The sequence below is a fragment of the Schistocerca americana genome, chromosome 1, assembly GCF_021461395.2.
Source record: "Schistocerca americana isolate TAMUIC-IGC-003095 chromosome 1, iqSchAmer2.1, whole genome shotgun sequence".
NCBI lineage: Eukaryota > Metazoa > Arthropoda > Insecta > Orthoptera > Acrididae > Schistocerca > Schistocerca americana.
In genome coordinates this window covers 797,150,512-797,166,817 of record NC_060119.1, presented here as the reverse complement: position 1 = coordinate 797,166,817, position 16,306 = coordinate 797,150,512, and the positions used below count along the sequence as shown (strand labels likewise).

The following is a 16,306-nucleotide window of genomic DNA, read 5'->3' as shown; positions in this document are numbered from 1 at the left end:
TACCGAACAAAGTGACTGGCCGAATTTCCAAATTTACCGCCATCCGATTAGACAGTTGAATGTGTAGTGTGCAGAAAACAAATAAAAACAGCAAAGTGTGGATGTAAGACTGTAGGAACTTACAATAAACACCGATATCAGGTGAAACATATCACGCACGTCAATTAGTCTACTACCTTTTGGGAAACGGTTCTCTCTAAACGAATGGACCAGAGCACATGAGAGTAGGCTCACTGACTTCCTCCTTTAAACAAAATGAGGAAATGTAACAAAAGCAAAGCAGTGGTTGCTAGAATCTGACGGATGCGTCCATCTGTTAGGGAAGATTATCTTTACATATAATAAAAGAAAGAAAAAAAAAACACTGCTATACACCACAGTTCTACTTTTATACTTTATTCTCAGTCAGTTTAAATGTTTTACAATAAATTTAGGAATACTAAAATGGTACTGACATTTCAGTACAGAAAACATAATAGTAATTATGTGAAGTACAAAGCTCGTTGTCATGTTTTACATTTTTAGTTACTGCCAAATAGAAATGTTTGAAAAACTTACACTCATAGTAACCGAACTGGGTTAGTAATTATAAGAATAAACTTACGTCTAAATTATCTCGGTGAATAATGCAAAAAGAATTAATATGGATAAAAATCGTACTTTTAAATATACGACGTTAAGATTTCAGTTTTGATCCCTAAGTATTTCCCTACTACTTTTGTACTAGAATTGTATTATCTAATCTTAATTGAACACATTTTATACCGATAGGGCGCATGCAGTGGGGAATTAGTTACATATTTTCCGTGTAAATAACACTTAAGATACGTTTAAGTCTTATTGCAACAGATTATTTTATGATTTACTTTCTATAACAGTTACTTTATTTATGACATAATCATATGTTGTTCGTAATATTATAAATATTACGGTGAAATAAAAAACTATAATGTGAAGACATCTCAGCACATGCTTTCAGAAATAACTATTCTAAGTTACTTTATCTGATTTTCAGCTGCCGAAACAGCAACCAGTTTGAACTTAGAAGTCCAATATATGCTTCTGGGGCTAAAAAAAACTACACTACTTCGATTTATTAAATTTGTTGTGAACAGTGTTCTCCTTATCGCGGTTAAAGTTAATGCGTCCTGTGAACCAACACAGCTAGATAGGCTGCTGTGCTGGACTGATTAGAAAATTTTCTGTTTTAACAGACATGACACATGATTGTTTTCATCAAATGCAGACGTACCAAAAACTCTCAGATATGATGAGAAAGAAAGGGTCGTGATTCAACCTCATATGGAACAATGAGTGAGGAATTGACAACAGGACATATATTTTGGGGCTGAAGACTGGTTATAGGCGTGCATTGCAAAGATCAGTCAATAGGAATGGACTCGAAAATTACTTTCAAAAGATTACGAACAAACAGAAAACACAGAAACACTGTGTCAGAAAATAAACCATTCACTAACTTTTAAGGCCGAATAACATATCAGAGTTCTGTGAAATATCAGCTAATTCTGGCTAGAATGTACTGTTGTTTCAGCAAATATCACTAGCTGACGCACTAAATCTGGCAATAGCTTTATGACAGAAAATCTTATTCCGGTTTCTTCTCGAACAGGTCCATTGCAAAAAGATGTTCGTAGTATATTGATAGTAGTACATATATTCTTAAAGTGTACTACTCCATAAAAAATATTACTGTTTGCAAATGATAAGAAATCTGAGCTTTCTAAATTACTTCCAAATTAAAGAAAATCATTACTTGTGACAATTCGTTGACAGTTCGTTGTATGCTTCGATGGTAAATGATAGATTGTTAAAATACGCGAAACGGCTTCTTTCCTGCAAGATTAAGAAATGGCTTTTACAAAAGTCTAGCGTGTTACTTGCTCGGGTAGTAGTAACCGTTCCTGGAGTCATTTTTATTATATAAAAGATGCTTAAAAACTACGATACGGTATCGTCCGCCGGTCGCACGGGATAAAACCTTTGTGGACCGAGAGCAGCTGTTGTGGACACAGTAAGGCGGTGGATGCTGCGCCACAAGACGAGGCCCGGGCAGCGCGGACGCCGGCCTACTTGCTGTCGATGCGGCAGATGTGTCCGTTGGAGCCGGCGGCGTAGACCTGTCCCTGGTCGCCGACGGCCAGCGAGCTGACGCACACGCCGACGTCGCAGGTGCCGGAGCACTCGAACGTGCCGAGGTCCCAGCGCTTCACCGTCTTGTCCCAGCTGCCGCTGAACAGCGTCGCGTCGCCCACCGCCGCCAGCGCGTTCAGGATCATGTCGTGCGCCTGCGGACAACGTCAACTGTCTCATATGTCTGTTCTACACAAAGCGCGTTTCCAGCAACAAGCAGAAACTTTGTTACTAAAAGAAATGAAGTTTTTTTATAAATAACTTTCTGCTACCAGTCACGGTTTCCTTTTATTTATGGTTTTGCACGACGCGTTTCGGGAAATGATTCCCATTTTCAAGTGTGTATTTCTTTTTACTATTCCATTTTTTCGTAATGTTATCGATGTGTGAGGTTCAGCTTTCTTTTGTTGACTCCATTGCAAATCTTGCCAGGTAAAATAAATGCATAAATAAATAAAATAAAATAATAAATATATAAAAAAGCGCAATTTTTTGGTTAGTTGTCGATTTTTATATGTATTTAGTCCATAAGAAAACTAAGTACGAGTTCTTCCAAATTTCGCCACCAACTATATATAAAAGTCGATAATTAACTAAAAAATCACTCGTTTTTTATATATTGCAGTAAAGGCAACAGAACAAAGCATAATCTCACACATAGAAAACATTACGATAGAATGGAATAGTACAAAGAAATACACACTTGAAAATAGGAATCGCTTTCCGAAACGCGTCGTATACAACATCAATAAAAGAAAACTCACTGGCAGCGGGAAGTTATTTATAAACAAACCCATTGTTGAAACTTCCTGGCAGATTAAAACTGTGCGCTCGACCGAGACTCGAACTCGGGACCTTTGCCTTTCGCGGGCAAGTGCTCTACCATCTGAGCTACCGAAGCACGACTCACGCCCGCTACCCACAGCCGTACTTCTGCCAGTATCTCGTCTCCTACCTTCCAAACTTTACAGAAGCTCTCCTGCGAACCTTGCAGAACTAGCACTCCTGAATCCTGCGTCCGGCCATCCTGATTTAGGTTTTCCGTGGTTTCCTTACATCGCTCCAGGCAAATGCCGGGACGGTTCCTCTGAAAGGGCACGGCCGACTTCCTTCCCCATCCTTCCCTAATCCGATGAGACCGATGACCACGCTGTCTGGTCTCCTTCCCCAAACCAACCAACCAACCAACCTAGCACTCCTGAAAGAAAGCATATGGCGGAGACATGGCTTAGCCACAGCCTGGGGGATGTTTCCAGAATGAGATTTTCACTCTGCAGCGGAGTGTGCGCTGATATGAAACTTCCTGGCAGATTAAAACTGTGTGCCCGACCGAGACTCGAACTCGGGACCTCGGGACCTCGAGTCTCGGTCGGGCACACAGTTTTAATCTGCCAGGAAGTTTCATATCAGCGCACACTCCGCTGCAGAGTGAAAATCTCATTCTGGAAACATCCCCCAGGCTGTGGCTAAGCCATGTCTCCGCCATATCCTTTCTTTCAGGAGTGCTAGTTCTGCAAGGTTCGCAGGATAGCTTCTGTAAAGTTTGGAAGGTAGGAGACGAGATACTGGCAGAAGTAAGGCTGTGAGTACGAGGCATGAGTCGTGCTTCGGTAGCTCAGATGGTAGAGCACTTGCCCGCGAAAGGCAAAGGTCCCGAGCTCGAGTCTCGGTCGGGCACACAATTTTAATCTGCCAGGAAGTTTCATATCAGCGCACACTCCGCTGCAGAGTGGAAATCTCATTCTTGAAACCCATTGTTTTCACACTCCCAGGCTGTCAAGAAAACCATTTCTAATGGATAAAGCCGGGAAAGAAATGGTGAAAAGGAGTTTTTGGATAGATGTTCCCTGGGAATCTTTCGTATGGGCGTCACTTTTGCTTCAGTGAGTTCTGAAGACATGAAAATTTGGTTGTTGTCATTGAATACTGTCTTCGATTTCTTCATATACGAACACTGTTAGCAATAGTGCACCAAAGCATGAGAGTTTCCAATTATTTTTGCGATTTCCTGTGGTATTTTGTCGATAATCAACGTGCTGAGACCATGGCTGCATGTAAAAGCAGTATTATTCTTACAAAAAAATGAAACTGTTTCTCATCGTTTGTCTCTTATACAATACAACTAAGATAATAAAAACAGGCAGCAAGCCGTCATAATATCTACTTAAATAATAGTCAGGTACAGAGAGCTGTCTCTCATAATTATTTTTGCTTTCCTTTTGTCTTTCACAATATTTAATATACAAGGTGTACAACTTTGCTTCCGCTGTTTTTTCCCCAACATTTGAGGCTTTAATGAAACAAATTGGTTACACATGTATCATTCAAAGTGTTTTCCATCGCTGGCCACTACTTTTTCCCATCTTTCGGGCACTGTACGAATCCCGCGTCGAAAAAACTGTTCATACGTCGAAGCAATCCACGAATCGATCCAATTTGTGACTTCTTCATGAGGTGGGAAGTGTTGGTCAGCCAGGCCATGCGCCATTGATCTAAACAGGTGATAGTCCGAGGGAGCAATGTCTGGAGAATGCGGTGGGTGGGGTAGGACTTCCCATTTTAACGTTTCCATGTGCGTTTTGACCTCTTTTGCAACGTTGGGTTGAGCGTAGTCGTGCTGCAAAATACTTTATCGTGCCTCTCGCTATATTGCGGCGGTTTGTCTTTTAATGCTCTGCTCAAACGCATAAATTGCGTTCGATAACGAGCACCTGTGATTGTTTCACTTGGTTTTAACACCTCATAGTACACGACATCGAGCTGGTCCCGCCAAATGCAGAGCATGATCTTGGAGCCGTCAATATTCGGTTTGACCGCCAACGTGGAAGCGTGGCTGGGATGTTTTGTGTTTAGGGTTATCGTAATGAATCCATTTTTCGTCCCTGGTCACAATGCGATGCAGAAATCCCTTCCGTTTTTGCCTCTGAAGCAACTGTACACAAACAGGCAAACGCCGTTCAACGTCTCTTGGTTTCAGCTCACACGGGACCCCAAGTTCCTTCTTTCTTAATCATGTACATAGCCTTGAGACGTTTTGAAATGGCTTGCTGTGTCACTCCCACTAATCGTGCCAATTCGTCTTGAGTTTGACGCGACTTTTCAGTCAGCAATGTCACCAATTCTGCATCTTCGAAAACATTCTCTCTTCCACTACTACGCCGGTCTACGACTTTAAAATCGCCGTTCTTGAAGCGTTGAAATCACTCACGACACTTTCTTTCACTAATAGCGTCCTTAACATATGTACTAGAGAGCATTCGACGAGACTCAGCCGCTGTTTCCTTCATAGTGAAACAAAACAGTAACACCTCCCGCAAATGACGAGAATCAGGCTCGTAAACTGACATTTTCAATCAAGAACAACTTTATGATGCAGACACAAATCGACTAATGTTTGAATGAGGTTATGTTGACCGAGGTCCAAGCTGAATGCCTGACGTCTACGATCTGTTTCTTCCGACCGATACTTCCGTTGTCGCCAATTATCGGCAAACGGCAGAGGCGAAGTTGTACACCTGGTATGTTTCCATAATATTTTAAGGATAAAACGTTTTTAATTGCTTATGCTAGTTATAATTAATACTCATTCAACGTATAATAAGTGTACTGAAATACTTGTACACTCCAGGTGCGACTTCTTTGACAGATTTCGTAAATCTCCAGCTTTGTGTTTAAGCATCAGTGTGGCCGAAATATTTAGATCTGTGTGTGTGTGTGTGTGTGTGTGTGTGTGTGTGTGGTTTTAGTATTCTACATTGTCTACACTGTCGCATTCGAAATGCAGAAAGGTGTTTACTCTTGCTCACTATTTCGGGGTATATGAACTTCTTCAAAAGCAATCAGTAGTGTTTTAAAATGATGCAGGATGTTCGGCGTAAGTAACATAAAACAAACTCAGTTCTAATCTTCCTAAGCTGTTTACATTGAATTAATTTTTAGGCCCAACTGCAGTAAATTTGTTCATTTTTACATAGTTTTTGCTGTAGGGCACCACCAGCCTAGGTAGATTTTGCCACAATCAAAAACAACAAACATCCTTGTACAGAGAAAGCTAAATGTAATTTTAAACATAAACGACTGTCTATGGATGAACGTGGCAGAGCAAAACCGATATTCGTTCATGCTACATAGCAGCATTGACAGCTGCTGCATTTTTTTTTTTTTAGAATTATTCTTTATTTTTCCTGTGATATATCAGCCTTGAAATAAAATGAATGACCCTTCCTCCGCAATTCCCCTGACTTTCTCGGTCCTCAGTTTGTACTGTGAGAGAAAACATTATGTTTGTTGTCAATGAGGAGTCTCCTGAAATAAGTTTCGACACATCGCATACGTACTCAGTTTTTTTCTTCATTTCCCGCCTGTTGAATCCCTCAGAAGGGAGAGCTGGTGACAGGCTCTTCGGTCAGTGTGCTACAACTCTAGAGTACACATCAGTACCATGAATTACGCCTTCGATGTAGGCGACGCCTTCCGTGTTAAGACAACCAAGCAAACTATTGATCGGACTGTCTGTTTTTCTCAGAAACTAATGAAGGCATTGAACAGACAGTAATTATGCTGCTACGTGATAAAATGGCTCCCTTCACCACACGAGATCAGAATTTGTAGTATTCATGTCACCTTGAAGATGTGCTGAATGTACCAAAAGAATTTACTTAGACACTCGCAGTCCGCAACTAAGCGCAGTATCCTGAAAACGTGAACAATTTTTGTGAAAATAAAGTAGAACCATATTAGAGGTAATAATTTTCCAGATGTAGGACGGTTCTGAACTACTCTGTGATATTCAGCAGTATTCATCACCGATTTGTTGCAATATTTTGACAACGAGAAGTGTTATCATCTTCTCTTCATCTTGGTAGCACTCTGAAGATAACACTTCACGCTACCGAAATATCGTCGAAATTGGGCAATGGTACTGAGATGATTTTCAGATAACAGTTAATGAAAATTGGCCAGGATCTCAGGAAATGGAACTGTAGTGAAAATAGGTTTAAGGTATAGCGAGAGATGAATGTGGCTGGAAGACTCCATGCCCACAGATTTTATCATATTGTATACCAAATTTCTGGCATTTTTCAGATATCACTTTCAGCAGTAAATATGTAGGTGTGGAATGCAAACGTAAGACACATGTATATCTCCAGGTCTCGACTAAGTCAATGGAAAAGGAGGCATCCTTTCGCACGAGTTACTCAAGAAATCCTGAACAAAATCGAGAGTCATAAATTTTACTCTTTCCCTGTGAATGAGAAAACAAAGACTACCTGCATCATCTAAATACAAAAATTATCAAATATATGCTAAGTAACAAATGTCTAATTATCATATTTTACGAAAATTGCACGTGTTCTTGTTTCTAATTATATATCACATGCAAAATTCCAGATTTCGTTAGATATTTATCGATATTTTATAAAAGACTGTTCATAAAAATAGTTTAAATTAAGAAAACACTACAAACTAAATAGTGGGACAGAAGTGAAGAATCAGATACTCTTTATTTATAGAGATGTGGTCTCATACAGATCAGAGTGATTAACGTCGTAGAACATGGAAAACAATAGACTTCAGTTCATCGGGCACACAGTACAAATGCAACCATTTTACACTTGCTACCGTTCCACTCCAATTTGCAACCAACAGAACTGATCTGGATCCAAGTTAGGGATTTGTCGCAAGAAATAGCAAGACTGAATTTTCTTACTTTGAAATACCGAAGGAGCCATTTTTTTTACTTGCTAAAAGCATTCAACAGCCTAGGCCGCATAAATATTTGTTTATTTAAGACAACCGGCTTCGACAGACTTTGCTGTCACATTCAGCTCTTAAAAATTTTTGTGTTGTGAAACGTGATCATTTTACGTTGGACCCCACGCCAAGTTGTCATGCGGATCAAAATTAGCACATTATAAAAGATTTGAAATAACTAAAATATTTAAAAACATAAAACAACTTGTGCAAATGACTTATATATACACTACTGGCCATTAAAATTACTACACCAAGAAGAAATGCTGATGATAAACGGGTATTCATTGGACAAATATCTTATACTAGAACTGACATGTGATTACATTTTAATGCAATTTGTGTACATGGATTCTGAGAAATCAGTACCCAATACAACCACCTCTGGCCGTAATAATGGCCTTGGTACGCCTGGGCATTGAGTCAAACAGAGCTAGGATGGCGTGTACAGGTACAGCTGCCCATGCAGCTTCGAACACGATACCACAGTTCATCAAGAACAGTGATTGGCATATTGTGATGAACCAGTTGCTCGGCCACCATTGACCAGACGTTTTCAGTTGGTGAGAGATCTGGAGAATGCGCTGGCCAGGGCAGCAGTCCAACATTTTCTGTATCCAGAAAGGCCCGTACAGGACCTGCAACATGCGGTCTTGCTTTATCGTGCTGAAATGCAGGGTTTTGAAAGGATCGAATGAAGAGTAGAGCCACGGGTAGTAACACATCTGAAATGTGGCGTCCACTGTTCAAAGTGCCGTCAGTGCGAACAAGAGGTGGCTGAGACGTGTAACCAGTGGCACCCCATATCATCACGCCGGGTGATACGCCAGTATGGCGATGACGAATACACGCTTCCAATGTGCGTTCACCGCGATGTCGCCAAACACGGATGCGACCATCATGATGCTGTAAACAGAACCTGGATTCATCCGAAAAATGACGTTTTGCCATTTGTGCACCCAGGTTCGTCGTTGAGTACACCATCGCTGACGCTCCTGTCTGTGATGCAGCGTCAAGGGTAACCGCAGCAATGGTTTCCGAGCTGATAGTCCATGCTGCTGCAAACGTCATCGAACTGTTCGTGCAGATGGTTGTTGTCTTGCAATCGTCCCCATCTGTTGACTCAGGGATCGAGACATGGCGCTGCAGTCCAGAACCGCGGGACTGCAACGGTCGCCGGTTCGAATCCTGTCCTTAGGTTAGTTAGGTTTAAGTAGTTCTAAGTTCTAGGGGACTTATGACCTAAGATGTTGAGTCCCATAGTGCTCAGAGCCATTTGAACCATCGAGACATGGCTGCACGTTCCGTTACAGCCATGCGGATAAGATGCCCGTCATATCGACTGCTAGTGATACGAGGCCGTTGTGATCCAGCACGGCGTTCCGTATTACCCTCCTGAACCCACCGATTCCATATTCTGCTAACAGTCATTGGATCTCGACCAACGCGAGCAGCAATGTCGCGATACGATAAACCGCAATCGCGATAGGCTATATGCGACCTTTATCAAAGTCGGAAACGTGATGGTACGCATTTCTGCTCCTTACACGAGGTATCAAAACAACGTTTCACCAGGCAACGCCGGTCAACTGCTGTTTGTGTATGAGAAATCGGTTGGAAACTTTCCTCATGTCAGCACGTTGTAGGTGTCGCCACCGGCGAGAGTCTCATATATATATATATATATATATATATATATATATATATATATATATATATATGATTGTTGTTGTATCGCAAAAAACACAGTACACAGGAGCACATCAGTGTACATAAGCTAGACATATGTGAGAATATACCCAGCTAATGTAAACAGTTTTTGTACTGTGAACTGTGTTTTTCCGACGCAACAAGCATCTGTGAGTGATTTATATATGGACATGGTCATTTGCACAAGATGCTTTATGTTTTTAAATATTTTAGTTGTGACAAATGTTTTATAATGTGTTGATTTTTATTCACGTGACAACTTGATGTGAGGTCCAACGTAAAATGAACACGTTTCATAACAAAAAGAGTTTTAAGAGCTGAAGATGACAACAAAGTCTGTCAAAATTGGTTATCTTAAATAAAGAAATATCTATGCGATGTAGCAGACAACAGATCCAGTAGTTAAGTGGATTCCTCGGATTCGGATATGGGGGAACTTCAGAGATTACGAGATGACTGACTGTGAGTAATACGGACGGGCTTCAAAATTTAGCAATACGATGGAATCCCTGCAATATACTTTTATATCACACATTGCTGAAGCAGAAAAATTACTCTGTGTTGAAGTTAAGAATTTTCATCACTTGTTTATACTCACAGTACTATGTTATGTATGAAAGAGACCATGCTCTGTTACCCATCTGGTCCTCTAAGATGCGCATTGCCGGAGTTTTGCTGTATATTATTTCATTCTGTTTGGAAATTAAATGACATTCTAAGCTACATTTTTTTGAGCTCGTCTCTTTCCACGTTTTAACTGCGACTGTTCACTTTATTGGTGGTAAGTTGGACAAGCTGTCTGGTCAGTGCTGTCCAAATTAAACGTGCCGATAAAGCTGTTGTCTCGTAGTATCGTCGAGCCGACATGCTCGTAACACATAGTAAAAACTTGTCCTTACTATCGCACGTGACTGATTTCAAGACAACTCGGTTTCCGTTCCACGTGAAACGAAATCAAGTGACAGTCCAGAAAATATGGAATAATACATAGTGTAATGTTTACATCAAGTTTATTCTTATGGTGAAAGCAGTAGGCGAATCACAAAGGACAACCGTTGTTGGGAAATACAGAAAGTTGAGTGTGTAAAATAAATACTTGAGATCTGTGGGCATAAGTGCTGTGGCGAGATGGAAACGTTGTCGCAAAAACGCATATCAAGACGGGTCGCGTCAAACCAGAGGACTGATTAAAAGAAAACACATTTTTGGTGGAGAACATCTGATCTGTGAAGATCAGCTCTGTTCGACCATGAGCTGCAAAATGTAGCTGGTAGCAGCGCACAGACTAATGCCATGTTCCTTACGGTGTATAGCGGAGAGTGCTTCTGGTATCACTTTCAGCGAATTATTTAAACAAGTTGGAATTCAGAGACGGATGATTGGTGTTTCCGGAGTCAAAACAGTGTAATTCACAGAGTGAGCATCCTAATGACACTGTATTTTTGGTCCACGCCAGAGGTTATGAGCACGGTGAAAGGCGTACCAGTCTGATAATGACACAATGAAAGCAAAAGGTATGCAATTTGTTAGCAATGAACAGTCGTTCGTGACAGTTGAAGGATACCTCGCGACTGGGAAAAAAAAGCACAGGTCATTCCCATTTCTAAGAAGGGTTGTAGGACAAATGTACATTGCCAAAGGGCCTGTATCACTGACAAACTCATGTTGAATTATGGAACATATTTTATGTTCACGTAGCATGACGGTTTTAGAGAACGAAAATTTCCTTTATAACACTCAACGTGGATTCCGCAGGCAAAGATCTTTCGGAACTCAGCCCTCCCTATCCACCCAGGGCGCCGTAGACAACGGCACCCAGATCGATAGCGTGTTCATTGACTTCAGGAAGGGATTAGATATTGTTTCACACTGACGGTTAGTAAATAAATTAGTAGCTTACCTACTATCGGAGCGGATGTGAGAATGGATTCAGGAGTTCCTTAAAGATAGAATTCAATACGGTGCTCTCAACGGAAGAAAATCAACAGATGTAAAGTTAGTTTCAGGTATACTCAAAAGAATTGTGTTGCAGCCTTTTCTGTTTACAATATATATAAATGATGTAGTGGATAACGTCGTAGTCTCCATGTGACTAATCGCAAATAATGCGACTGTCGATAAGAACGTAATAACGCCAGAAAACTGTTACTAATTGTAGGAAGGCGTGACAGGTGCAGTGACTGAAAGTTGGCCCTGAACGTAATAAATGTAACATAGTCGGCGTAAAGAGGCGAGGAAATCCACTACTGTACGATTACACTATTGACGACAAGTCACTGGAAACTGTAAAATACTACTGTAAAATACCTAGGCGTAACCATTCGGTGCGATTTAAAGTGGAATGACCACATAAAAGAAACTAGGAAGAAATTCGTTGGAGAAATCTTAAGGCTTACAAAACACTTGTTGGGTCGCTTTTTAGGTATTGCTCATCAGTCTGGGACACTTACCAGGTTGGATTAATAGAAGAAATATACAATAACCAACAAAGAGCGGCGCGTTTCATGACAGGATAGTTTAGGTGGTGCGAGAGCATTATGGAGATGGTCAACTTCGATTAGCCGATGCTTCAAGAGAGACACCGTATATCACGAAGATGATTTCTGTTGAAATTCCGACAGGGCATTTTCGGGGAAGAGTCGGACATACGTCTCGCGCGCAGTTACAACAGCGCCAAATGCAAGAAATTAGAGATGATACGGTGGTTTCATTCTTCCCATGCTCCATTAGCGAATGAAGCAGGGAAAGGGGGGGGGGAGGCGGTGGAAGATAGTGGTAACAGGAGTGCTCCCCGCCACACACGGTAAGGTGACTTGCTGTGTATCAGTATAGTCGTATTAGTGACATCGTCAGTTCAATATTATGATTAGCGAGTCATGAGGAACAGTGCTGACCTTGAACTGCTTGAGCTGCTTGAAGCGCGATTCCTTGCTGTTCTCGTGGACGCAGATGTCGGTGCCCGTCCGGGAGGCGAAGCACAGCTTGTTGCCCACCATCACCATGGGACTGCTGCCCTCCATCGTTGCTCTTGTAACGTAGCGGCCCTTGTCTCCTGCAACACCGCCAACCAACTGCTTACTGTCGCTCTAAGAGGACGTAAAGAGTCTAGAATGGAGTCAAGTTGTTCAGACTCGTGACAGGGCGATTATTACGATTGTCGGGAAAGATACAGGAGGTGGATAAAAATATGGGAACATCAAAAAACACAACACGTTACCACGCGTAGTACGGTACAGGAAAACCGTTGGCACTATAAATAGCTTTCAGTTGTCTCGAAACGGATAAATACAGCACCTGTATGGTTTTCTAAGAAATCTTGTATCATTTCTCTTGCGAATAGGTGGCAAGTTCAGGTAACGATGGTGGTGGTGGATAACGATCAGGCACCTTCCTGAAATATAGATGATAAAAAATCGTTAATATTTGATTCTGGTGACTGTGGCGGCCAGGGCAGATGCGCCAATCCATCCTTATGGTCACAAAACCAGTCCTGGACGATACGAGCTGCGTGAACAGGGGTGCTGTCATCCTGGAACACAGCATCATCCTCAGGAAACAATTATTATGCCATGGGATATACCTGATCAGCCAGAATGATCACATAGTCGTTGGCAGTAATGAGATCTAATAGAATAACTATGAGGCCCATGGACTACCACAATATAGCTGCCCAAATTATCACCGTACCCCCACCACGTTTCTCTCTCGGCAGCAAGCATTCCGCATCGTAGGCTTGGGACAGCGTACGCAAGACTTAAACTCGGCCAGAAGTTGTAAACAGTGTGAAACAAGTCTTATCGGCCCAAATGACTTTCTTCCATTGCTCCACAGATCAGGTTTCTTAGCCTCTTCACCACGTTTCCCTGTTACGGGAATTTCCATGACTGATATGTGAGTTTTGGAATTTCAGCGATCCCTGTACAGCCTAGTTTATGTAGCTCCCTTCGTGTTGTTCTAGTGATGACAGGGTTCGCGGTGTGACTTTCAGTTCTGCAGTAACTTTTTCAGTGTCGTCCTCTTATCTTCCGTCATAGTCCTCTCTAATGACCGTCTGTCACGATCGCTCAACAAACACTTCCTTTCTTCTGCGTTGTGATCTAACGGATGATGTTTTCCCGCATTCTCTGTGTATACCGTATAAATCTTCGATTCGATGACTTTGGAAACACCAAACATTTCAGCTACCCCCATCTACATAATCTCCCTTCAACAGGTCATTCATGAAGGTACTCAAGGTACTCTGGCAATAACGTCGATAATGTATGGGTTCCCATACGAATCGAGCGGAAGAAGTTTCACACAAAGATAGGCATGTCTCCCATGATTCTACATAGCGACAATTGGAAGCGTTGATTGTCATAAGACAGGGCTTCACACTACATTGATTTCTTCAGTGAGAAATCATTTAATCTTAATCACATTTGTATTGCCAGAATCCTACTCGGTTCATTTCAGTAATATGTATCATTCCTTTCACACACGTCTGTGGGGGAAAGGGATCCGTAAAGGTGAGACGCCTATATAGTCAAAAGGAAGAGCGGTAGATATGATATACGTATTTTTTATGATGCATTAGATACGTCTTTGAATTGTGCTATCAAAGTTACGTTTTCACATTGGTTGTTCCAATTGTCTCAGGTGTCCACTGAGCTGCGCAGTATATTATGGGCCTGTATTACATTTTGAAATTTCAGATACGCAGTTGAAGCAGTGGAGTGAGGAGATTGTTCAAATTATTGAAATAAACAAAGTTGTGGCAATAGGCCATTAAGATAAAAGTATTTATAAATGTGGTACTGGTACAGCAAGAATAGAAGGAAATAAAAGACAATTTTGAGATGCTTAGATAAATGACAAAGTGATCTTCATGGCAGACGAGAGAGAATATACCCTATACTAAGAGATGTGAAAAAACTGGAAAAAGACGGGTTCACGCTAGACCGTATTCCTTTCATTTGTTACATTGAGTTCGACCCTTGCTCTCACAAGATGGTGATCACTGCCAGTGTTGAACTGATTTAGCACTGACACGTCTTTTACAATCTGCGGAATGTTTGACAGAATAAAGTCTATCTCATTTTTGACACTGAAATTTGGGCTCCTCCAAGTCCATTTTCGGTCAGGGTGCTTCTTAAAGAACGTATTCATGATGGACATACTGGTGTACTCAGCGAACTGGACTAATCTCTCACCTCTATCGTTTCGGTCGTCAATCCCATAGTTGCCCACCGCTGTGTCGCCTTGTTTCTTGGTGCCAACTTTTGCATTGAAATCGCCAATGACCATCTGGAAGTGACAATCGCTACCTTTTTTACAGGTGCTATCCAGACTTTCATAAAAGGATTCAATTTCTTCGTCAGGGTGACTTGAGATGGGAGCGTACACCTGAACAATCTGTATTTTATCCCTATTCGACACCTTCAGGACCATTCGAGCTGTCCTGCTGGAAGTTCCTTCTAAGACAGATACTCTATCAGCAATATTCTTGTTGATTAAGAACCCAACTCCATTGAGTCTTCATTCTGGGTCGCCACAAAAGTAAAACAAGTTGCCAGGGTGCAAACGGAGACAGTCTTCCCTTTTTCGGCGTACTTCGCTTAAACCAACAATACTCCAGTTGATTTTTGTAAGCTCTTTCTCGATTTCTTCTAGTCTGTCGTTGCCTATTAGAGAGCGACAGTTATATGTACAGACTTGAAGAGTCTGTATCTTCTTCTCAGCACCACTTGGTGTTTGGGACATCATAGTTGCTCCCACCCGGAGATCCGACTGTGGGGCTATTACTCCGGAAAATTTAACATTAATGTCACACCACATAACTCGAAGTTGAGAAGCATAATCACCACTCTTGCTTCAGAACGGATTGGCGATATAATTTCCAGGCCGCCCCTGACATGGGGTACAGACGCCTTTGGTAGGCCGCTCCACTAGAGTACAGACGCCACCACGCTGCTAGTTTTGGTCCACCCCGGGTATTTCAGTTCCCCGGTGCCACCCATATCTGAGAGGCTTTCCCCTATCCGCCACCTGGGGAGGCGCCCGATGGGGGACTAGCAACCCCCATTATATCAACCTCAAAAACCTGGAAGAACATTCCTCGAAATTCCAAGAAGTCCTCCAAAGCAAGTTACACGTAATTAAAGATGGTGATTTGAAGGAAATGATTGTTTCAAGTGCACAAGAAGTCTGTGGCCTATGCCAAAAAAATAAACAACCAAAGAAATTTAGTGCCAAAACTGAAACCCTTTTACAACAAAGGAGAGAAATGAAAATACAAACCGATCGTGACATGGTAGCGTATTCCGAACTATGTAAGGCAGTGCGAAGAGAAATGAAAACTGACATACAGAAATTCACTGAAGACACCTTACGAGCAAGCTTGGAGAACAAGACAAGTTTTAATGTCAGCCAAACGCAAACTCACAATCGGTAAAAAGCAGATTATCGCACTCGATGGAAATGACAGTCGAATCACTGAAAAGGAGGAGGTTTTGAAGTTCATCAGAGAGTTTTATAGCAATTTGTATAGCAATCCAAGGGAAAATTTGAGTGCATCTAAATTAAATGATGTACCTAGTGTTCCAGATATACTCCCATCGGAAGTCAAATGTGCTCTAGATAGCATGAAGAAGGGAACAGTGCCGGGTGATGATGAGCTCAGCGTTGACATCCTCAAACTGGCAGGAGAGGT

The 16,306-nt window shown here is 41.7% G+C and overlaps 1 protein-coding gene across 1 annotated transcript in view; it reads right to left on the bottom strand.

Moving 5' to 3' along the window:
- Positions 1-380: 380 nt before the first annotated feature.
- The window catches only part of LOC124545688 (myosin heavy chain kinase B), an 81,638-nt gene continuing 65,712 nt past the window's right edge, over positions 381-16,306 (bottom strand). The window contains exons 4-5 of the mRNA XM_047124638.1: positions 12,510-12,667; positions 381-2,306 (exon numbers count right to left, since the gene is read on the bottom strand). Of these exons, the coding sequence (XP_046980594.1) occupies positions 2,088-2,306; positions 12,510-12,667 (377 nt within the window). The 3' untranslated portion in view covers positions 381-2,087. The remainder of the gene's footprint in view (positions 2,307-12,509; positions 12,668-16,306) is intronic.